At 39.7% G+C, this 23750-nt stretch overlaps 1 protein-coding gene across 2 annotated transcripts in view; it reads left to right on the forward strand.

Moving 5' to 3' along the window:
- The window catches only part of NKD1 (NKD inhibitor of WNT signaling pathway 1), a 113305-nt gene extending 105909 nt beyond the window's left edge, over window positions 1-7396 (forward strand). Inside the window, exon 9 of one of the 2 annotated variants that reach the window (XM_054078918.1) lies at window positions 217-7396. In XM_054078918.1, the coding sequence (XP_053934893.1) occupies window positions 217-791 (575 nt within the window). In that variant the 3' untranslated portion in view covers window positions 792-7396. The remainder of the gene's footprint in view (window positions 1-216) is intronic. The other variant, XM_054078917.1, reaches the window with a different exon arrangement.
- Window positions 7397-23750: the final 16354 nt, after the last annotated feature.

Raw genomic sequence — 23750 nt, forward strand, 5'->3', positions numbered from 1 at the left:
ACACGCATCCATTCTGTTATATAGATATGTATGTACTTTTGTGTGTGTGTTATTTACTGGTCAGAATTATTAGATGTAATTAAACTAGACAGCTATAATTGCATTCACTTCCTTAGGAAAATTTCACTCTGCCGATTAGTGCTATCCCTGCCAAATGCATGCTACTAATTAAAACTTTGAAATACTAGATGACTAACTCAGCTTGTTATTTCCTAGGATCTCCTCCAGCAGCTCAAAAACATGACCCACCAAGCAGAGTTGTGAATCAGACTAGATCTCGTTCTCATGAACCTGAAACCTTCCATGCTCACCATAGGAAGTCTCAAGTGATGGATCCGGGCCACGTCAATCTAGCTGAGAATTCATATGCCAAGATTGCAGAAATCCAGCAGAGGCTCCGGAACCAGGACTCAAACAAGCACTTTGTGAGGTCTCCCAAGGCCCAGGGCAAAAGCGTTGCCCCCATGCATCCTGGAAGGGCAGTAAGAAATAAACCTTTTCAAGGGGCGCCCATGCCAATGGCTTCCCCAAGTGCACGGGTGGGCCAAAATCTTCCTTACCTCCCCTTGCAATCTCAACAGGTTCACAAGAAGCATAAGCAGAGGGCTAAGGAGAATCACCAAATGTGCAAAACCTTCCAGACTCCAGGGACAGTTGTGGAAAAGGAACATGTGAGAGACCTGCCCACAGTCATTTTATATGAAGGCCAAGTTGGACAAATGATACAAAGACACGAACACCACCACCACCATGAGCACCACCACCACTACCATCACTTCTACCAGACATAGAAGACATCCCACCAACATCCTCCAAGAATCATCCCATATGAAGGAAACGCATTCTTGTGATACCAGAACTAAGGCATTGCTATGATTAATATTGTTGTTACTCCATTAACATTCAGCTAGCATATATTTTAGAGGTTATATGGAACTTTTGACACTTACTCTATTTATATGTTGTGGAACTGCATAGCTTACTTAAACACCTTGTGGATTGTTTTTACTTTTTTTTTTTTTATTTTAAAGTGGCTTGTAAAAGAGCTAACAGCCATAGGTTTTTGAGCTGTGATTTAATAAAGGTCGTCAATGCACTTCTTTACAAGTACTACTTCCATTGTAGTAGGAAAGATACTTCAAACACTATTGCAGACATCTAGCTTCCAGTCTGCTGTATGTCGGCTGATCGCACACAAGCCTTTTATCAGGGGAGCAATGTTCGAAGGGTTGGACTCCAGAGATACTCAGAATAACAGAAAATACAAACAGCTGCTACCTCTAGTATTATTCAGATTTTATTTTCTTTTTATTGATTGTAATGTGCTACGGGAGAGATTTTAATATACTGCATTCATGTAGCCTGTTTGTGTTCGCATCCTTTCAAATTATCTTAAAAATTACAAGGAAATATTAGCTATACTTGTCAACAGAGCTACATTTGTACAACTTACACTTTATTTTCTTGGAGATTCTTCACTGACACAAGTACAGTCTGTTATATACTGGGTAATATTTAAATATACTTTTATTTGTGGTTTTTCTCTTGCTTACTCTGTTCTGTTTGGGGTAACCATTTGAAAAGAGGAGGATGTGAAATGAGGTTTTCAAAAGCATCACTAGACTTTAGTGCTTGTGCCACAAGTATCATTCATGAGGGTTTGAGAAGGAAAGGGTTTTTTTTTGGGGGGGTGGTGTTATTTTGTTTAAATCCACAGTTCTTTGTTTTGAGAAAGAATTGAGGAAAAATATACTTTCTCACTTTAAATGTCGGCAAATATATATAAAGTATAAATATAAATATATATATATAAATATGCACACTCTCAGGTACATTTTGTTGTGTTTTAGAAATCTGTGGTTTGAATATTACAATTTTTTTTTTTCCACTATGGTGACTTTTTAGAAACATATGCCATGGCATTTTCTTATGTACCTCCAATTTAAATTTCCCCAGCACCTACCAATTTGTGCTTCTCCCATTTTACAGACAAAGCAACATGTGAAACAATACCATTCACAATCATTCTGGCCTCCTGTACTATTTCCGTATCAAAGGGCTTCCATTCCATGAAGGAGAATGAGACCACACTCACAAGACCTTACTGGCTGCTGAGAAATTTGGAGGTCTAAATCAAATTGGAGAAAGTGAAAAAAGGGTCAGTACACTCAAGTTTTATTTTGTGTGGGGCCCAGATTTATGATGCATTCAGTTGGATTTTGTACAGACCACCGTTTTGCAGGTAGAAAGTGACTGAAAAAACCACCTATGTTGCTTTTGGAACATTAAAGTAGAGAGCTCCTCACGTAAAAACATAATTGTTCTATAAACCTATTTGCTTTTGGTTTTAATTATTTTAAATGTTGTGGTATTTTGTCTATAGTATATATTGTAAAATGTAACTATCCCACATTGTTCTAAGCCCTTTATGATAAGGGTACATTTTTTTCTGACTACAGTTTTGATTGGTCCAAAATGAGGCATTACCTTACTGCTGACCAGATTTAGAGGGATGTTGTCTTTTCTAAGAACATGGAGACTTCAACTTTTAAAGAAAAATTGAAAGCCTATTGTGGAATTGGAACAGAATCGCTGCTTCGTGGTCATTAGGTCCATCTCTTGTCTCCCTGGATCAGCACTTGTTTAGGTTTATTGTTCTCCTTAAAAAAAATCTGGTTTATTTTATTTTACTTCTTTTAGCTGTCAACACCATGTTCTGTTAAGGCTAACAAAATGTTTTTAAAATGTTTTTGATCTGTGTGACAACTATTCTGTTCTGCTTATTTTTAAAATTCCTAAGTCCAAAAATATTTGTATGCAGAATTTTCTGTATTGAAAATATGAAAAGGCCACAAATTTGTTTAGTTACCACTGAGTTGTTCTAGTCTAAGCCTTTTTTTGCTGCTTATGTATCATTCTTTTTCAATGTATATATAATTATGGACTGCAAAAGAAAAAAAATGGCATTTATATGTCTAGTAGAAGGAATAAGGTTATTTATATTATAGTGTTAACAAAGTCTGATGTACTCAAGTGACTTACGTTATACCGCATGCAAACACACAAGTGTACATTCCATCTAAGAAGGGATGCCATGCTATTTGTTTGGAAGATGTAATTAAAGCTGTTCTCTTTTCAGTAGAGCATATGCCGGAAAGACCGAGAGGTGGGAATTGTTTCTTAGTCCACATCTTAAATGCAGACTGTTGCTAAAAACCAGAAAACATTCTGGCAAACGAGAGTGCTTTCAGAACTGTGGGCTTTTCAAAGAAAGGGCAGCGAAGGAGCAGAAATGCTCTTTCACCCAAAGATATTTTGTTGGGAAAGATAACAGCACCAAGAACAACATCCCATCTGATTGAAAAGTGTGCAGTACTAGCTGTGCCGAGTGAACTCTGAAAGGTACCACAGCTTAGCATTGGTTACAGCCTTGAATTGATTTGTTTTGGTTTATTATATTTGGAGATTCAAAGGACAAATTCTACCTTGCTCAGATTCTGTGAAATACAAAGACCTTTTAATAACGTGGCATCCCCATACTAAAACTTTACACCAGCCATGTATGAACATACAGTATCTAAATACTGAGTTACAGTTGTGTTACGTGTACTAAGTGTGAATAACATGTAGCACAGTTTCTTTTCACAGAACCTTAAATTTCCGTATCTTTCAAAAATGTTTGCTTTTCAGTATTTTGTATAGTAAATATAGATGGTTTTGACTAAATGCTTTATTTATTTAACAGCAAAAAAACTGTGCCAAGAGAACCCCCTGTTAATTAAAGTTTTACTAGTTCAGAAAGTATATTTCCTTCTTCTTCTTGTGGATTTCAGGGGCTTATTGCAATTGCTGTCAGTGCTTGCAGATCCCACTGATGAAAGAGCTTGCATTAACGTTTTCGGGAATAGTATTGAGCCATAAGGTATCAAGTTTCAAAGTTAAATTTCTTGTCCACTACTATTAGATCTGTATTGACTAACTGATTTTTCAGCTTGTTATTAATTCTGAAAAAAAAATTAAAATATATATTGTTTTAAGTTGCTTAAAACTGTGGCTGAATTAAAATTTAAGATAGGGTCATTTCTGGTTAAACAAAACATTTAATTTCCAAGAAAAAAAATCAGAGTTGAGTATATTATTGCTATTTAAAAGTAAAATTAAGTGTCATGAAATTATTTCGAATGAAAACTCCAAATGTTTCACTTGCTTTGTCTGCTTTTACACAAAACAATTCAGCAAAGCTAAACCAATCCTAAAATTTGCACTTTTTGCTGAAAAAAAAATTAACTAAAAAATTTTGCTCAGCTCAGCCAGCCACAATTTTTGGGAAGGCAGGTTTTTGAAAAGAAGTGTTTGTAAGCTCTTCTCACAACTTCATGGCTACATGGTACAAAGTAAACTAAGCTAAGGATGGCAAAGTAAAATCTCTTTGCCAGTGAAATATCTGGCAAGATTTCCAGATTCCCACTGGCTTCAGGGTGCCTATGATTTCATTCCAGGAATATGGGTTTGAAGTCTACATAATGTGCAGACAGTGATTTCAGTATTTATTTTTATGCATCTTACTGTTGATGGTTTTGTAGTAGCTGATGTTAAATAGAAGCTTTATTGTAAGAGATCAAGCTGGTAAATGGATTAAGATTAGCAGCAAATACAGTGCTTTATATTCATGTCATTGGAGAACCTCAAAGTACTTCCGAATGTCTTTGAAACATCCACATGTCATTTAGTCACATTTAGAAATTAAGACCCAGTTGTGCCCCTGCGTGGAGGTTCTCCTGGATCATTGGCAGACCAGCCCCTTAAGGCCATGCCAAATCAAAAAGCCACATATAGGACCTCTGTAACTGCCTTCCTGCTCTAGTCGTGAGGAGCAAAGAACAGTTGGAGAAGTATCTTAAAGGTGGGGATGGGGGGTGGCTTTCCGTGGGTGTCCCCTCTGGCAGAAGATAGTGAATGGCACAAGATGGATTCTGACAGAGGCTATATTTTATAAAAGGATAAGTACTGTGTATACTCGGCAGTCTACAAGTTGCCATATAAATATACAGATATGATGAATGCTTACTGTTCCCCATATGTCATTGTGTACCTCAATTATTGAATGACAGATTTCATTTGTATTCCAATTAACAGGAAAGTTAGCCCCCTTGGGGCCTAGATTATACGTGAGAAAAATTCATCATGCTCGAAAATCTGCAGAAACATTACCCATAATTTTTGCCTGGAGTACAGGCAAGAATGTTCATGTTTGGAAATGTGTCAGCTAATCAAGTCTCACCTTTAATTACCTTGATGCAATTCATCAAGATCTGAAAATATGTTTTCAAACACGACTTACTCATGGTTTTGCTGGGAACCAAGTCAGCTTCAGCATCTTGTCAGACTTCTTTTTATTTAAAATGTACCAAGCAGAAACATGTTTGAAAATCCATTAAATAAAAATTGAACTTGATGTGTTTTCTGAAGAACTTCTGGAAGAAGATTTCTCCTCTTTTCTAATGCACTTACCAGCCTCAATTTATCACATAATGATTTTTTTTCTTTGCATATGTGACAGATGTTCAGCTGTTTTGTCTTGGAAGGGTCTGTTGTGGGATCTTTTTTGGCTTGTGTACGTTTAAAATTGTGCTCAAAATGGACTAAAAGGAACAGATGTAGAAAAGCAAATAACTATTGAAATTTTTCAGTAGAAATTTAACTGCATTTTATTTGAAGTTTGGATTATAGTTATTAAATAATGAGGTTTTCAATGATACTTTTATATTTCTATATAATTATAGATAACAAGATCCTACTGAGATAAAATGATAAAAATCATACAGTTAAGGTCTTCTAATTTCTTTATTTTAAAATAGCAGAACTTGAGGACTATTCAGACAGATTACTGCTAAGAAAGATGGGCAAGGGGAGGGAGGAAAGATTTGAGAAGTGTAGGGATAGCACAGAACTGTCCAATAGAGGAATGGAGGGAGACAGACGAGGCAGGAAAGTACTATGTGGAGAAGCTATATTCATATTAGTTCTTTTAATCTCTTATGGTACATTTATTGCTTATAAAACAGCAACAGTTAAGTAGTTCACGGAATGCTTTTCACTGAGGAAGCTTGAAAGACTTTCTAGAAGAGGTTGATCAGTAGGAGGCACAAGGAAGGAAAGCTCTAGATAATCACCACCAGGGCTGTGGCAGAATAAGAAACGATGTTCCAGTTTCCCAAGTCCCTGTCCAAGCTGAGGGAAATTCTTTCAGATGTTGAGGTGTTTGTACAGATGTCTGTAGAACATGTTTTGAATTGTAGCATCAATTCTTTCTTTGGTTACAAAGACACATAAGTGAGTAAAATTTTGCTCAAAGCTTCAATATTTGTCCTGATTTTTCTAAACACTTAAGCACTAACTATGTCTGTGAAATCTACTGGCACAATGTATAATCTTTGTATCACAAGAAATTGCAGACTGGACCTATCAGTTGTCTCCTCAGCCTAGTATTTCAGGGTCTGAGAGTAGGAAGCTCCAGAAGTTTCATCAAATTGTTGAAGACAGTGTTTAAGGGGCTTCGTAAATTTGGCAATGGGCAAATGTTAACAATATCAGACGTACTAGTAATTATGTGCACTGTGCTTCCTGGTTTTTATGACATGCTTATAAAGTGAGGTTTATGTCTTCCTTTGAGTGCCATGCCTAGTCCATATGGACAAAGCAGCCTTTTACTGCTACCAGCTAAGGGATGTACTGTTTTGGTGAGCCTGAACTTTGTGGATGAAGATATGGGGTTCAGATCCTTCTGGTGCTGAGTGCTTATTCTTGCACTCAATCCTTCCCACTCTGTTCTATTCATGAAGTGTAGACATTGAGAATTTGTGAATTTTCAAATAAAATTTGTAACAAAACTGGGCCAAATTTGTCTTTAGCTTCACAAATGGAAGCCAGAAGAGCCCCATGCATGTCTTGGAATTTGGACCTTCAAATGCAGTTTGCTATATAAGTCATCATTTTTTTCTTGTACTAATTTCAGATATTTGATAAGCTCTTTTTATGGTTTACAAGTTTAAAAAGACAAATAAAACTTTGTAGATTAAAATGTCGGTTTGGAGGCTGTATTTTGTCTGTTCTCACTGGATTTCTGTGAATGGTCTTTTTTCTGTGGGCTTTAGCTTAAACCTACAAAGTGACTTTGGAGTGGGTGTTTATAGTTCTTTGCTTGCTTGTTCACAGGATAAGACTGTTGATAGATGAATAAAGTGCCACTTGAGGTTGTTAACAACCAGGACTGGTAACGCTAGTTCAAGTAAGATAAACAGTGAAATGCTATGGCAATTAGCATTAAGGTCTCACTTGGCCGGTGCTGATTTTTAAAGTCATAGATATGGTGCTTTATAGATATCTGTAGCTATGGTCTGGATTTATTCCATCCTTGCTCCGAGTGCTGTATGGATTCCTGCGCAGAGCGTGCCCAGGGCACCCATGCATACTCAGTGTTTCATTAGGAAGAAGCAATAAAAAAATTGCAATTTTTTTAGTCTGGAGCAATTAACCCTCTCACCTTGCAAGGAGTGAAGGAGAGGAAAAGCTCAATTAAAGACATTCGGAGTTTCTAGTAAATGCAAAAGTATGAAGGGAACCAAAGAACAGCACTGCGGGCTTCTCATTCCTCCTGTCTCTTTACAGCCTTCTCAGGGAATACTTTCTGCTTTTGATGCCTGTAAACATAACTTGTCGTTTGAGTGTGCCATCTGTTAAGGCCATAGTCCTCAGTGGCTCTGCACATGTGGCTTCCATGGGTTTCAATGGAAACTTTGTGCAAGCTTTCCTAGATTGGCAGATGTAAACAGAGGTACTTCGATTTACACTCACCTGGAATCAAGGGCCTGGGGCAGTTGTAGCTTGCACTGATCAGGACAAGTTTTAAAAGAATTTTCCTGGTCTAATATACGGATGCTAAAATCAATCATTTTAAATATTGCGATCTTGACAGCTTTGGGGACTGAAATATGGAGTCAGTTTAGTTAGTGACTATGAATTAAAGGAGTAAGTCATAGCATTTTCAGGAGTGAGGCAAGGCTTTCATACCTTACTCTGCTAAAAACATCATCACTGCAACCCCTTTCTTTATAATTGACTCATAAATTCAGCATTCACAGGATTGTATGTGTCTGCTGCTGTTTTTAACAATAGTTTATGAGGCTTATTTTACTTGGAGGCTTTGTTCATATCTATACTGCTTTTATTGTCCATAAATGTAAAGGAAATCCTCTGAACAGCAGACCTCACCATGAGCATTCTTCACGTCCTGTTAGCCACGTCCCCAAGGATCTGCAGGATGGAGTCACTCCAAAGAAATGATCAGAAGTTTCTGCTTCCGGGCACACAAGAGGTATGTTCACTGTCTGTAACCCTGACAGAGAAAATGAAGGAATCGCACTGATTCTGAGGCAAGAAACTTAAAAGTACTGAAGGAACTGGCAGAAGTGCTCACCAACCCACTGTCCATCAATTATCAGCAGTCCTGGCTGCCTGGGGAGGTCCCACTTGACTAGAGATGAGCAAATGTGATGCCTGTCTACAAGAAGGAGGATCCAGGGAACTACAAGCCTGTCAGTCTGACCTTGGTGCCAGGAAGGTCATGGAGCAGATCATCTTGAATTTCATCATGCAGCACTTACAGGATATCCAGGTAATCAGGCCCAGTCAGCATGGATTTGTGAAAAGCAGGTCCTGCCTAACTAACCTTCTATGACAAGATGACCTGCTTAATAAATGAGAGAAAGCCCGTGGATGTTGTCTACCTAGACTTTCATAAGGCCTTTGACACCATTTCCCACTACATTCTCTTGGAAAAATTGGCAGCTCATGGCTAAGAGAGGTGTAATCCTCACTGGGTAAAAAAATGGCTGAGTGGTGAGGTGGCCGAGAAGCATCCTGGCTTGTATCAGAAATGGTGGGGCCAGCAGCAGTACGGAAGTGATTGTCCCCTTGTACTCGGCGCTGGTAAGGCCACACCTCAAACGTTTTCAGTTTTGGGCCCCTTACTACAAGAAAGACATTGAGTTGCTGGAGCATGTGCAAAGAAAGGCAACGAAGCTGGTGAAGGGTTTGTAGCATGTGTCTTACGAGGAGCAGCTGAGGGGACTAGGGCTGTTTAGTCTGGAAAAAAAGAGACCTTATTGCTCTCTACAACTACTTGAAAGGAGGTTGTCTATCTGCCTCTTCTCCTGATTAGCAAGCGATAGGATGAGAAGAAATGGCCTCAAGTTACATCAGGAGAGGTTTAGGTTGGATATTAGGAATTATTGCTTCACTGATAGAGCTGTCAGAGACTGGAACAGACTGCTCGGGGAAACGGTTGAGTCACCATCCCTCAAGTATTTAAAAGATATATAGTTGTGGCACTTGGGGACGTGGTTCAGTGGTGGACTTGGCAATGTTAGGTTTACGGTTGGACCGGATAATCTTGAAGGTCTCTTCCAATCTAAACAATTTTGCGATTCTGTGAACTTCCATTTTTTCAAGGGGGCAGCAATGTTTTGTGCCGCCTAATCCTTCGCCTTGATGCCAGTGTATTGGGTTTCTGCAGATGCTGTGGGATGTGGGACAAGTGGATGCTCGTACTCAGTAAGGCCTTAGATTCCAAAATGGTATTCCATCCCTTAAGTCAGTGATGGGAAACGTTTGGAAAGATGTCACCGTAAAAAGAACTTGAACAAGACAATTTTTTGCTGTTGACTCTCTGCTGTGCCCTTTCATGGGTTTAAAATCCACTTATCTGAAAGTGTGCAGTTACATTTTGTCCTTTTTCATCATTTAAATGCATCTTCTTGATCTGAAGAAATAAAAGCAATTTTAAAAATTAGAGATTTTGTTTTCATATGTGCTGCCAAGTCTGATACTGCAAAGCAACTGCTGAATTGGCACAAGCAGTTTGAGAGAGCCAGCAGATTTAGGAAGGCAGAAGATAAACCTTATTATGTTTCTTTGCCAAAGGAGAAAAGAAACGATATTGACTTAAATGTGGGAAATTTAAAAGGGGCCATATGTTCTCACTTTGTGCTTTGTTTCTAATAGATAGACAGAAATCTTTGAAGTGTGGATTGGCACAGTAGGGTGCATGCTTCTGTAGAGAAAAGATGCTAAATGGGGAGGATGTGAGGGGGCACATGAAACTCTATTAGCCATGCAACAGCAAAGAGAGAAAGGCAAATCCAATGATAATGTACATCTGTTTCAGGGAATTTATAAGCTTTGAACATTTTTTTATGTGCAGATAAGTGGATCCTTTTCTTACCATAACTTAAAACTTCAAAGCAGATTGTGTGGATAATGCAAATTGCTGAAATATGAGATTTTCCTACAAAGAGGTTTCCAAAAAAGAAAAAAAAAAAAGAATTAAGGCTAATTGATGCCACAGTCTTTTATGTACAGTGTAAAAACTCTACAAAAATTGATTTTTATGAACTAAGAAATTGATGAAAAAAATATTGAAGTCTGCTGTTTGCATTCAAGGACTGTAGTCTGAAACTCAGGTTCTGTGAATTAAACATTTGTCTCTGATATCACTACAGCAATATCGTAACATAAATTAAGATATGTAGCCAAGCTGTAATTGTATCAAAGTCTGCCATGTTCTAGGAATGTAAAACTCATGAATATGGCATGATATGCAGTACTTGACGCTAACTTCACTGTCAAGGTAGTGAAGCAGGAATTTCTAGGATATGAGAAAAAATGATTACGAGAGACAAAAACTGATGGTGGGGGGAGGCAGGAGGTGCAGGATACTGATATGGTAAATCTTGGGAGTAGATGACGGTGTAACGTCTTAACTGCTTAGAAAAACTAATTGTTCTCCGAACTGAGGGGTTACGGCTGGGCTTAGGGATGCTGTGTTCCGGCTGGGAGATATGAATGTCCCAGCTGAAAGTGCAAGGCTATTACATCCTGTCTGAGGAATGACATGAGTAAAGGGGTTTCGAAGACTCGTTTATTGCATATACTGCAGAGATACCTTCCCTTCCTCTCTTGGCGGCCTCAGACTATAAAGCCAGCTTTGTGTCTCTCCCTGCACTGTAGCTGCTGGGCATAGGGCTGCTAACGCTCCTCTCGGTGCCGAACAGAAGGCAACACAGAAGGCAACAAAGGCACACAGGGAACCAGAAGTGGGAGCTCACATCTCTTTGGTGAATCTTTGCTCAAGTTTGGCTTCAACTGCCAGCTTGGCATCTTCCGTAGACGTTTTTCCCGCACTTCTTTCTGAACAGGCTATCACGACCTCAGTCCTGGATTTTTTATTTTTTTTTACTAAATCCTTGCACAATCTTGTTCACCATCTGCCATGGCGGGAGATCTTCTGGGGAAAGGGTCACATCTCTGAAATAGGTTCTATCCTTTTATACTTCCGCGATGTGTTTCCACATCCAGGGCTCATTCTTCTGTCCCAAACCTGCCGCAGCTGAGGTGGTCCCTCTCCACCTCGTGAAGGCAGTGACTTGAAGCACCTCCCCTCCCTCTGACTGGTGTGATTGCCCTCAAAAAAAGTGGACTTTTTCCAGCATTTTCACTTTGGAGGGTGTCCCTGTGCCAGGATGAGTGTTGTGCGGCTGCGGGCTCTGCCCCTGGGTGGTAGTGTTTTCCTAACCACGATTAAACAAAACTGTGAGGTAGTGAAACAATTTACCTCATGATTTGGGCCAAACCTCACTGGTTTAGCCAGTCAGCAAGGGTCTTGCCTTTTAGACACCTTGGCCAGGTGCTGTTTGGGTTAATTAATCAATCAGGCAAGACGCTGGCCTCCAGCAGCAATGCAGCCTCCGCCATCCTCCCCGGGAGGAGGGAGGCCTTTTTCCAGCCCCGCTCCACCTCGCTGCACCCACAGTTCATCGGGAAGCCGAGGCTGCACTGGCAGAGGTTTAAATTTGAGGCAATCTTGCCTCATCTATTTACAATCGTACCCCTACAGCAGGGAAAGGGCAGTAGGCAGCGATGTTGAAAAGAACAGCTGTATGCCATCAGACTAAAGATAGAAACATGAAGCATGCAGACTAATTAAGTTCCCAAGTGGCAGCGTACAAAGTGTACAGACCAAACAGAACAGTGCCTTCTGCTTGTTTTGATCAACTCTGTTTCTATCACTTTGATGAAAATAACTGCTTGATTTGTCGCTCGCTGTGGCTGCCAGGGGATCCCCTGCACCCTGTGCGCTCAGGCAGGCTGGCTCTGCCCATGCCACCCTTATGGCAAGCGATACAGCCAGGACACAGAGCCGTTTCACAATCAGGGAGTGACTTCTGTTGTCTCCAAGTCAGCAGGACTGAGTGTCAACAAAAACAAGTGTGAAAAATGTTCAGAACTTTTGAATTTACTTTCCTGCATTTTTTTTCTCCATCTATGTATAATACAAGACACTTTCACCCTAAACAGGGTTGGTGTGGGCATGCTCTGACCAGCTCAGCACAACAGTGTGGACTTTAGTTTTTTACTTTTCCTTCTCTAATGTCTTCCAGTCATTTCTTTTTTCTTTCAGTGGCCTCAGGTGACTCTTGGTTAGGTTGGCCTGCTTGCCTCCTACTCTGTTTGTAACTCTGGTAACTTTTGGTGTAGGCTGTGTGTTAGAGAGAATCCCCTTTTTCCCCCAGAGTTCTGAGTAGAAAATTACTTTAAGGATAAACGTGAAGGAAAAAAATAATCTGAAAATCATCTTCCATATGGAAAATGAATTTGTCATGTTTCAAAGTCTCTTACGCTTCAGCAGGAGGCAGAAGGGATATTTTGCGGCAGTGATCCCATGAACCGCTATAGCAAGTTCAAGAGAGAAAGGCTTGGCTGAACTGTCATTCTGCAGCGTGTTATGAGTTGTAAAGCTGAAGGGCTGCGACAGGTTTGAATTCTTTTCTTGTAATGATACTCAGATAGAGACTGAAAGATGAAAATGCTTCATGTGAAGAGATGATCTTTCTTTCTTCTAAGTGTAACAGTCAGATTTAAGTCTGCATTGCTAAGCTGATTCAATTAGAAGCATAGGGCTGATTTCAAATTTTCTTTTATTCCAGTTCAGCTTCCAGTGAATTTTGGAATTTAAATTTAACTCTGTTTTAATTCCAGACTTAATCTCCCAGCTGAAACTTGGATTTTTCAAAAGGTAGTATCATTGATGGCTATGTCATTCCTGTTTGCCAGTCATTAAGTTATGATGAGATATACACAAACAAACATACACACACACCTTTTTTAATTGTGATCTTTCTTTGTAAAGTGTTGCTATTTGAATCTTTTATGTCCCATTTTTCATTCTTTGAGGTCTAAGCGCTCACCCTGCGCTTGTTTAACTTCAATACACAATAATGGACTCCTTGAGGGAATTGTGAATCCACAAAGCTACATCTTCATGCACAGGAGACCTGATGTCTTGTGAGCTATCAAGCCTCACTATGACATGCAGAACATATTGTTAATGCTGTTGATGAATGAAAGAAAACGACTGCTATTCTTTCCTTTTTTTGCTCACTGCTGAAGGCGTTTACATGTTGAGTTCATATTTCTGAGTTTCTCAGGTAAGGAGACCGATGTGTAAATAATATTTTGAGGGGTGTGATAGTTCAAAGTATGATAACACTTCTTAGATCTCTAAAGATACATGAACTGGTTTTCTCCCTTAACTGCGACAGTAAGTGCAAGTAGGGAAAGATAAACGAGAGTCTGACATTAGAGTGGCACTATGTACTACAGCTGTAGTGCCAGCAAAATATACAACATACCACTTGTTTTCTGGAAGCTTTCAGAGATGTTGGAAAGATTTGACAGAAGTGTTTGGGTCACCGCTGTGTAATGCTTGTTATCTGCCTCTGTGGAGGAAACGGACTCATTTCCTTAACCAGAGTTTACAGATACATGATATCAGTTTATTAGGCTAGTAATGAACGGGTTTATTTATGACATTTCCAGAGATCATGATGCCTCCTAAAGGTCTCAAATCTGCATTAAATAAATATTACCAAAACAGGCAATGCTAGCAGGTACTTTAGCTTAGTTTTGACAGCAGCCAGGGCTGCATGCTTTTAAGGGATAGGATTAAAAAAATGAGCATTGAAAAGTTATTTCCCAATGCTTCTCAGCAGTCAGAGCTCGTCTAGAGGCCTGCAGCAAACAAGTGATTGTGTCCCTTCTGAAACTCCCAGTCCTCTGTGTTGGGTGATGGTCTCGCTATTATAATTGCGATGTTTCTTTTTTTGCCTATATACTGCACAGTATTTAGTGCTCTACTTTAGTTTGTGGTTGTATTTTAGTCTTCTAGTAGGGGATGGGATTCCAGGCACTGCAAGGGGATTGCTGTTTCTTTTGGGGAGCTCCCAAGTGTTTTCAAGCAAGTTCTTTCCGTGTCTGAGGGTACCAGGAGGGCAGTGGGCTGCAGACCCTGTTGGCTGCAGCTCTAAAAGGCGTGGAGCTGGCTGAAGCCACGCCTGAAAATAAAGACCGTTCAGACTGGAAAAGTTCCCTCACCTGGACACATTGATACTGGTAGAGAGTTGTCCTGCTGCTGCTGCTACAGACAAAGTAGTAGTTTGTCTTCGGATTTAAGCATCTTCAACTGGCATAACGGCTGCTTGAGAATTTAATCTGCTTCCTTTCCCTTTCCCTCTCTTGTCTGCTGCTACGCAGTTTTTACAAAACTAAAGAGCATCTTGCAACGGAGTTGGTACTGACAATTATTTCTTTGAGAATAGGCTAATGCTTAATGAGAATGTTTATGGTGATCTGTGATTTGACCAGGCATTATTTCAGGGTCAATACAAAAAGGAAGATGAATACAGCTTGTAAATGGTGTGCTTTTCAGTGTTTGGCCTGGAGAACAAACGAAGTATGCAGGATTTCACCTGGCTAATCCTTACACCTTTTCAGCAGAACCTAATAGGTAGCCTGAAAAAGGTGCTGTAAGTAGGGTACTTGGGTGGTAGCAGGAAGAGGGGGTGAAAGGAAGTGAACGTGATACTGCTAAGTAGTTCTCAATAATATACAATCTTCAAGCACCGCTGAGCATTAAATTGTTATGATATTTCTACTACTATAAGTGATATAAATGTTGTGAACATTTGTTTTCAGTTAAATATTTTAATCCTGGCACTCCTGGCCAGCTAGTAACAACAGTGAAACCACAAAGATTCACGTGCCTTAGAGATCGACAGTTATCTAAGGTAGACTGAGTCAGTGCTTTGACAAGGAGAGAATCTCACTGGAAAAATGTTGAAAGCAGAGAGCAGAATAACAATGAGCATCAGGAGCACTAAGTCTACAGAGAAGTTGAATACAGAGGGCAACAGTGACAGAGACTGAACTCCAAAAGGCAGAAATGAAAAGGTTAAGTCACACACACAACTTCTTACAGTCAGAAGGTGCTGCAGAAATCTGCCAAATCTGTCAAAAAAACCCTGTACTAACAATGGTATTTTTAGGCAGTATCATTCTCCTCAAAATCCGCATTAATTCATGAGTTATTTTTCCTCCTGACACTCAAAATATCTGCTGGAAAACCTCTTCCATTCTTCAGCATGTGCCTGTCAGCTCAGGGGAAAGGGCTGATGCTCTGAGGCTTCCATTTTCAAACACGGCATATTTCAAGAGACACCCCTGAAAACTCAGTGCTCTTTGATAGGGGGAGTCCATTTTATTTGGTTGAGTCTAGCAGCCCAGATAATTGTCCAGATAATTTTTCATATTTAGTTGTCATAAGGTCTAGACTGCACTAGAAAAAAGAAGCATTTTTAAACATGTTGTGTGTGTCTCTCTCTCTCCCTTTTTTTTTTTTAAATTAATGAATATTTTGTTTGACTACACAGAAAGAACACAATACAACCATATGCTGAACCATCTTTTAGCCTTGGTACCTACAAACTTGCTCATTCTGCTGCTCAGTAGTTGTAGCAAAGACAGAAATCGTGGGCTAAGATGGTCTCAGGTGTTTGTTTTGCTTTGACCACTTGAGGGATGTGAACTGCTTTTCAGATTTCAATGTTATAAGGTCATTCACAGTCTACAGGTTTGGATTTTTGCAAGAAACTGGAAGGGGTTATTTGGGTTGACCTGGGTGAGTAATTTGCTTTTTAATCTTAGTGCGGTTTCAGCTTGGTTTCTGCATTTTTCCAAGTAAGCTGCAAACCATTAGTGGAGAAGGGCTTTCTCAAAAGCTAGGCTTAACAAAAGGTTTGTTTGGTGCATGCTTAAAGGGATTGTTTGCTCTTTAATGAAGATAGACAAACAAGGATTTTCTCTTGGCTTTCTGCAAACTTCGAGCCAGATGAGATGGTATGTTGTGAACTAAACTATTTGGGTTTCATCCGCAAGCAATCACATCTGTGAGTTTTCGCAGAGCCATCTTCAAAACCCCATTCATTTACTTCTTTCAGAGACAGGCATCAACATGGTTTATGCCACACTTAATTTTCTAGGTCAGTCAGAACTTCACAGGTTTGAATAAAATAAAAGCAAGGTAGACAAGGTTTAGCTATTAAACCTCTCTGTACCAGTGCTTAGTTGTCTGACAGAATTAGGATCATCTGGGCTCCACTGGGTAATAAGAGCAGACTAATAGCCCTATAGGTGCCACCTGGGCAGCAGAGTAATAGAGGGTCCTGGCGAAGATTCTGTGGTAGTGGAAGTCAGTTGCAGGATTTGACACACAAAACCCTGTCCAAACTCCCAGTGAAATAAAATGGCATCTTTCCTTCAACTGGCAGAGGCTGAAGCAAACCTCCCATGAATTGTAATGAAGAGCTATATTAATCCACTGCTATGTAGCTGTGAAAATCCAGCATCCCCTTCACTGGGATGACGGTGCAAGGCTAAATCACCATGGATATTCAATTGCATTCTGGCTCATGTAGCAGTAAGAGCATTACCAGGCAGCATTTTATCTTGAGTGCTCTCTACAGTACTCACAACAAATCTCAACTTATTGAAACGTCAGTGATTAAATGTTTTACAGATCCTGCAACGTCAGAAGACTCTGTGAAATAGGCATGGCTGATTTCTATATGATCTCATAGGGATCTGATTACCATTTTGGCTCTCTTCTCACTGTCATTCAAGTGGACCTTCAAGGAAGTGGAACCCTTTTACTTTCAGACTTTCTTGGTATGCAAAAACACTTACTCAAGGGTAAAAGCCCTGAGCACAAAAGCTGTAATGCTGGAGCCAAATGGTCAAACTGATTGTAGCTGTACAATTGAAGCACAATACAGCAAGAAAGGAGGAAAAGTTGTTTTGGAAAATTTCAGGTCCTAGATTTAAAATAAAAGATCTCTATACAGCAGAAAGTCTGGGCTAAACACATTCTGGCTCAACAAATTGTGGTAAGTGTTTGACATGTGTTCTTGTGTTGGCACCAATTATTGATAAAATTCTGTTTAAAAGGAGTAGCTGACACTACCGTATGTGCAGTCAACTCGCATCCAGTTGCTTAAAATATAGTTCGTGCAGATTAACAGTGTGACCAAAGTTTTCATTCCCCTCCTTTTGGAGCAGGCACATTACAAAGGCACATCAAAGAAAATGAGCTCTATTCTGACTTACAGTCTAGGCATGTTCCTGACAAACCACATCTGATGAAGAGTCTTAAAGAAATAGCACAAGCAACACTGCCGGCAGCAAAACAACAAAAGGGCTGGCCCCTTCCACCAATGAAGGGAGGCTGGTTAATCAAAGGATTTTGTACCAGGGAGAGGAACTATGCACTTTACATTGAAGCAATGCAGTCAAATAATACATATGCAATGACCTAGCTAGGCAGCATTCTAACAAATCACATTTAATTACGTATCTTTTCCTCTCGTGATGTTCTTCTCAGTTCCACTGCAGTCTGGGAAATCAAGAACAAATGCTCATTTTGAATGTCTCTATTCTCTAGCCTTGGACTAATTATGCACATTCCTAGTGTCCTTATAAGGGCAGGGTAGCTCTTCACTTCAAGCAATGAAAGAAAACATGCAAAGAAAACCCCCCTTGATAGTATTCAAAATTATAGGAATATAAATTATCAACCAAATCGAGTCTTTCCTATTGTGGTGCGCAGCAACTTCTGTTAAGGTATGACTGGTGTCCTCCTAGGGTTATTGGCACTTTTTATCCCTGTTACAGAGCTGAGCACTGTCACTATTGATTTCATTATCTGAGTGAGCTGCTGAGTTGAGCATCTTTCATAGGAATCAGGACTGCTCTTCTTTATTGCTGGCTTTTTACTATCATGGACAAACCAAATAATATCTCTTATTGCACAATTGCTTCATCTGCAGTGTAGGAATGACTGTGTTTTACTAAATCCCTCTTAGTGACCTGTGAATGAAAAACTCAGCACATGAACTATTATCAGTATTAGCGAAGTGATGCTAGGGGTCATGACACCTGGAGTGTGTAAAAGTCACAGGTGTGAAACGAATAAGCTCTTTAAATAAAGTCTGTGTGTTCCTTCAAGCCACTGTAGTTTAGGCAGTGAGGCCCATACTTTATGGACTGCAACAAGATGTAGCTTGTTTTTTTACCGGGCACAAATTGTTTATACAAGTTTGGTGAAAATGGCAAAGATTTGCACATATTCATGGGCAAAGGAGTAGTATTTCTTTAAGGGAAAAAAGAGCAAGCTACAAGTTCCCTTGGTCTTGGCAAATCATGAGGCGTTTTTCATTTTGCAACATCAAAGTCGGCTCCTCTTCTTTGATGTCTTCGCATGCTGTTTAAGGTAAAGCATGAATGAAGAAATGTCAATCTGCAAGGTGTCCATGTAGTTTATGCTGAACACTGAAGAGGACTTGTAGATAAAAGGCAAACACAAGGTTTGATAATGAATGTCCAACAAGGAGGTGTGCATATCTAAAAGGAAACACTCAGCTGGAGAACAGCTCTGCAAACCTTAAAACTCTGCTTAGCCCAAGTTTAACAGATTAAGAAAAAGTGGATTTTTTTTAAAGTGTGTAACCAAGACAGGAATTCTGTAAAGATCCTTGTTGTTTTATAAGAAACGGGTATTCTTCCAGTGGTTTTACTGAACAATCATAAATGCGCCACCCACTGTGCTTAATATGAGGGTGTGTAATTATAAGAAGATACAAAGTTAATACTGGGAAAAGCATCAAAGAAGTAAGTATAAACCAGCACAATATATTTTGGAAATTTATAGGGGTTTCTTTGTCGAGTGTCTCAATTCTGGCAAAAGTTCTGTGCTGAATTAAACAAAGGCAAGTGTCAATTATTTAACTCAGTTTGTACCTGTGATCTACAGACTGTAGTGGAGTGAAAGCCACATGGGGAGATTAAGCAGGTTTGGGATAAAGGGGAAAGTACTTTCTGGACCCAAAGCCCACATTTTACAGTCACAGAACATCTAGTGATGTCACTAGAAATTTAGCTGTAGGAGAGGGTGTTGCTGCTGTATTGCCCTGCCGCTCGTACTGAATTTTTGTTTCCCGTTCGTTATTTCTGAAGTGAAAAGGTTGGTTTGATGAACTGCTCCTGCTTTGCTTGATTTACTTGCAGAGCAAGTGCACTGGGCATGCTGCCCTGAAAAAGTAAGCACCCAAGGGGGCTGCAATGGGAGCTCAGGCTCAGTGCCAGTCTGTCTCTTTCTTCCTCGAGACAGCCCTGCAGGGTTCGAGTCTGAAATATATCAATGTCTTAATATTAAGACCTGTCTGCTAGAAACTGAACTGAGACTGCAAAATATTTTGATTAATTAACAGGGAATAAAACCCCTGCAAGAGGTGCCTGTTGCGGTGAGGTGTATCTAAATAAGTAATGCATAAAAGTGAGTTTCCAGATAGAGCCAGGCTGTGTGTATTAAGATGTATGACATTAAAATAAGCCTTGCCCCATAAGGATCAGAAATACTGGTCAGAAAATAGAGATGATTGGATGTTTGATTTGTGACAGTTGAGGAATGGATATCTACAAGAATCCAGGGAAACAGGAGACGGAAATCCATAGGCACTTAAATTCTTGTTCATCTTTTCTTCTAAGTGTTGGGAATAAGTGTAAGAAAATAGTATTTTTTAGCACTTTGAAGATGGGAGAGACAAACATAAACACGGAGTGACTTTTTCTGATTAAGAAAATATTTCATTCAGAGCTGCCCAAAACTCTCTGGAAACTTTGTAGCCTTGGGATGCTGACTCATAACAGAAAAAATGGGTGTTATAATGCGTGGGAACATTGTTCCTTACATGTGGGACATTTTGTGAGAAGATAGCAATGTTAGTAAAGAGGGTGCTTACAACTTCTGTGGAAAGCTATCTATGATTCCCAAGAATCATCTTTTGTATTTCTCTGATTTTTCTCCCTCTTTATTCTACAACGTGCAGAGACAAAAAATAAAATCTGAATAAAAAAGGACCTTTCTTTCCACCAGATCTCCCTGCCAGATTAAGACCTTTTTTGCTGAAGAGAATTAGGTGTAGAAAAGGCTCCTGGAAAGTCCAAAGTCAACAACCAGAAGTATTTTTTCTCAATTAACATAGGAAAAAAGTAAACTGCTGATTGTGAGTACTGTGAGATGGATATAATACATGCTAACTAACAGATTCACAGATACATGAAAGTGAGACCCAGCATAATTTTAAGACTCAGCTGTTAAATAATTTCTCTAAACTTGGAATATTTTTTTAGTTTTATCCTTAACTATGGATTTCATGCCCAGTAAAGAAATGCCTTGGATAGTTCAAGAGCAGAGAAGCTTCTCTGGGATGGTGTGCAACTTCACTACCCTTGGAGAGCTCTTGGAAAAATTCCTGCTGAATGTACTGAACGCCACTGTGCACAGGTAGAGCTTCACTGAACGCTCCACTTCCAAAGCTCCAGGAATTTGTTTTGGGGTATGAACGGATCACAAGAGTAAGAAATTCCATGTGCAACAAAGGGTAAAGGAGCAGAACGAAAATTGACCATTGTACAGGAACAGGCATCAACCTCTCCCAAAGTGAAGTAATGAAATCTCATACTTTCAGGCTTACTTGCAGCTGCACAGTGGAAGAAATACTTTTGTAATAAACTGACTCATCAGGCCAAACAGACTACTGATAGCAAGAGGAGCAGCTGAAATAATGTGTCTTGACCTAACCTGCTGTGCAACATCTGAGATCTTACTCCTTAAGATCTAAAAGAAATGGCTGAGGTCTCTTGTTGCCTTTCAAAATTTAGGCTTAATTTGAAGTGCAATTGGATTGGACAGTTCTAAAAAAGAATAACAGTGTATTAGAAAAGAGATGACAAAAATATTCCCAAGCAGTTTCCAAGGACTTCAGACATATTTCTAGTCCAGTGAGGGGATCTTACACACCCTCGAGTTCACTTTTGGTGCATGTAGCAGGGAAGCTGTCACACAATAGCATTTAGTCCAGCCTGTAAAACCCATCTGGGCCGCTGAGCATACTCAAGTCTATGCTGTCATAAAAGCACTCAGCCGTAGCCAGGCTGGGTTAAGGACAATTCTGTCATCTGAATGCAGCGATAGCACCTCTCATGGCATTGTAGATATTTTCTTCACTATGAGCCATGCTAAACTGCTGACAGATTTGATCCACAATTCATAGAAACTCTGCCTACAGCAGACAACAGCATCAAATTTAATACTGCTTTTACAGAAGTGAGTTTTTAATCCAGATCTTTTTGTTTAAAGAAACGCAGTTACTTATAACTCTGCGTTTCAAACTGACACTATTTTTTCTCAAGTGTCTTTATAGTCAAATTAAGTCCCAATCTTATATAGTCTTTGCCTTTGTGGTTGAACTGTTACAAAGAGATATCCACATTTGGTTTCTTTGTCTGGTAGATTTCCAAATATTTGCTGGGAAATATAACTTTTGAAAAGAGAGATTAGCTTTCAAGCTCTGAGTCTTTTAAATGTCATCTCTGTGAAAACTACTGACAGTCAGTAGGTGGAGAGTTAGTATTGTCTGACAAGGATATTTGCGGGGAGCAACTTCAAAATGCAACACAGAAAAAAAGAATTTCAGGTCTCTTAAAAGACTTTGGAAGCAAGAAAGTTTTACCCCTCAGCACTTGTGCAGAAGGAACTGTATTTGTTCTAGGAGGCTTAATCACCTTGTTTTGTTATCCTCTCTCAGTTCAGTTTCTTCAGACACAGGGAATATAGGACTGGCAGGTAAAGGGTGATCTTGACATTTGAATCTTGAGAGATAGAAGTAGTAGTGGATTAATTTGTTCAAAGTATATTCTCTCTCTTGGGCTTTTGTACTGCAGTATTCTTCAATAGAGTGCCATACTGCTTCAGCTTGCAGCAGTGCTGCTGCTGATTTTTTTGTATCATATGTAGTTGGACCTAAAAGCCCTATTCAGCCTCACTTGTGCGAGGCACTTCATAGAAATCCTATGCAAAGATAATCCCTGCTTAGTATAACAGATCTGTTACAGAATCAGTTTTCTGTCGTACTTTAGCTCTGAAATTCGGGGCCATTGTCTCACGAAAGCAGATGTGTCTGTGCAATAGAGAAAAAGGTGGGGTCTCAAATGAATCTCTTAGGTTTTCTGATACATATGAGATGCTGAACAATAGAAAGTATGTGACAACCAAAGCCTTGACCCCCCTCTTCTTTTTGAAACTTTCCATCTGCTTAATCCCTTTTATATCAATTTTAATTTTTAAGTCTTAAGAGCTTTGATCTGGTTTGTCCCTCCCTAGAGAACAGCTAGGGTTTTGTTCTGTCTTTCCGCTTGTCCCTTTTGCCTGCTTCACATCTTTCTGTCTTTATATCTCCTTCCTTGTTTGGCAGTGTCATGTGTTGTGCTTTCTGAACCTGCAACCTCCCTCCATGCTTGTTAACGAAGTGTACAAACAGCGTCCCTTTTGCCAGTTCCCTGAAACGTTCTGTGACTGCAATGCAGTCGGATTCTGGGCAACACTTTGAATGGGAGCCAGCACATCGTCTCCAAATGGTTTGCCCCACTGCTTGGACTGTAGGGCTCCTTGGATTCACTGTATGGTGCAGAAAACTCTGACAGCACCTAACAAGCAATGACTGGTAACAAAAAGAAGAGTCTTCAAAGAGTTATATTTACGCTTAAAAAGACATAAGGACATTTATGTATACTAGATGGCCCGAAGCAGGTGGATATTATAATTTAGCTATGGGTTACTGCAGTGCTGGAAGGGGAGAGTGCATGTTGCTACTAAAGCAGCACCTCGGGGTCCTAACCCAGGCTGGGCTATGACTCCTGTTTTACTGGCACTGTACAAATGTATCATGTCAATCACTGACATGAAGAGAACACAATCTGAACAGACAAGATAATTACAGAGTACAGTGGATATAAAAAGACTTTCAAGGGCCCTGCAGCCTGTCAGAAGCAGAGCTGGGACGCTATCTCAAGGCACCTTAGTAAAAACAGCCTCTTAGTCATTAGTCCTTGCTGCTGTTGACTAAATTAGTGTTTTCTTTATTTGCCCTGGATCTCCTAGTTCACAAGCTCCAGCCTCTTTTGTAAGGGAGGGAGGGAGGATGATGAGAAGCCAAGCACCTTCCTCTTTTAAAGGCTCTGTGTATTAGTTCTGAAGATCTTTCTCATGAAAAAAAAATCATCTTCAAAAGGAACTGCTTTGGGACAGCAGTGAAAGTACAAGACTTTGGTTTTATATCATACAGCCATGCGGAGTTGCAAGCTTTTTAACATCCTTTGCACCACGAAATGGTCTGAGCCCATTGGATGCTGTGGATTGTACTAATGCTCAGAGACCATTCAAACTCTAGCTGTGGCATTCACTG

The sequence above is a fragment of the Cuculus canorus genome, chromosome 13, assembly GCF_017976375.1.
Source record: "Cuculus canorus isolate bCucCan1 chromosome 13, bCucCan1.pri, whole genome shotgun sequence".
NCBI classification, from domain to species: domain Eukaryota; kingdom Metazoa; phylum Chordata; class Aves; order Cuculiformes; family Cuculidae; genus Cuculus; species Cuculus canorus.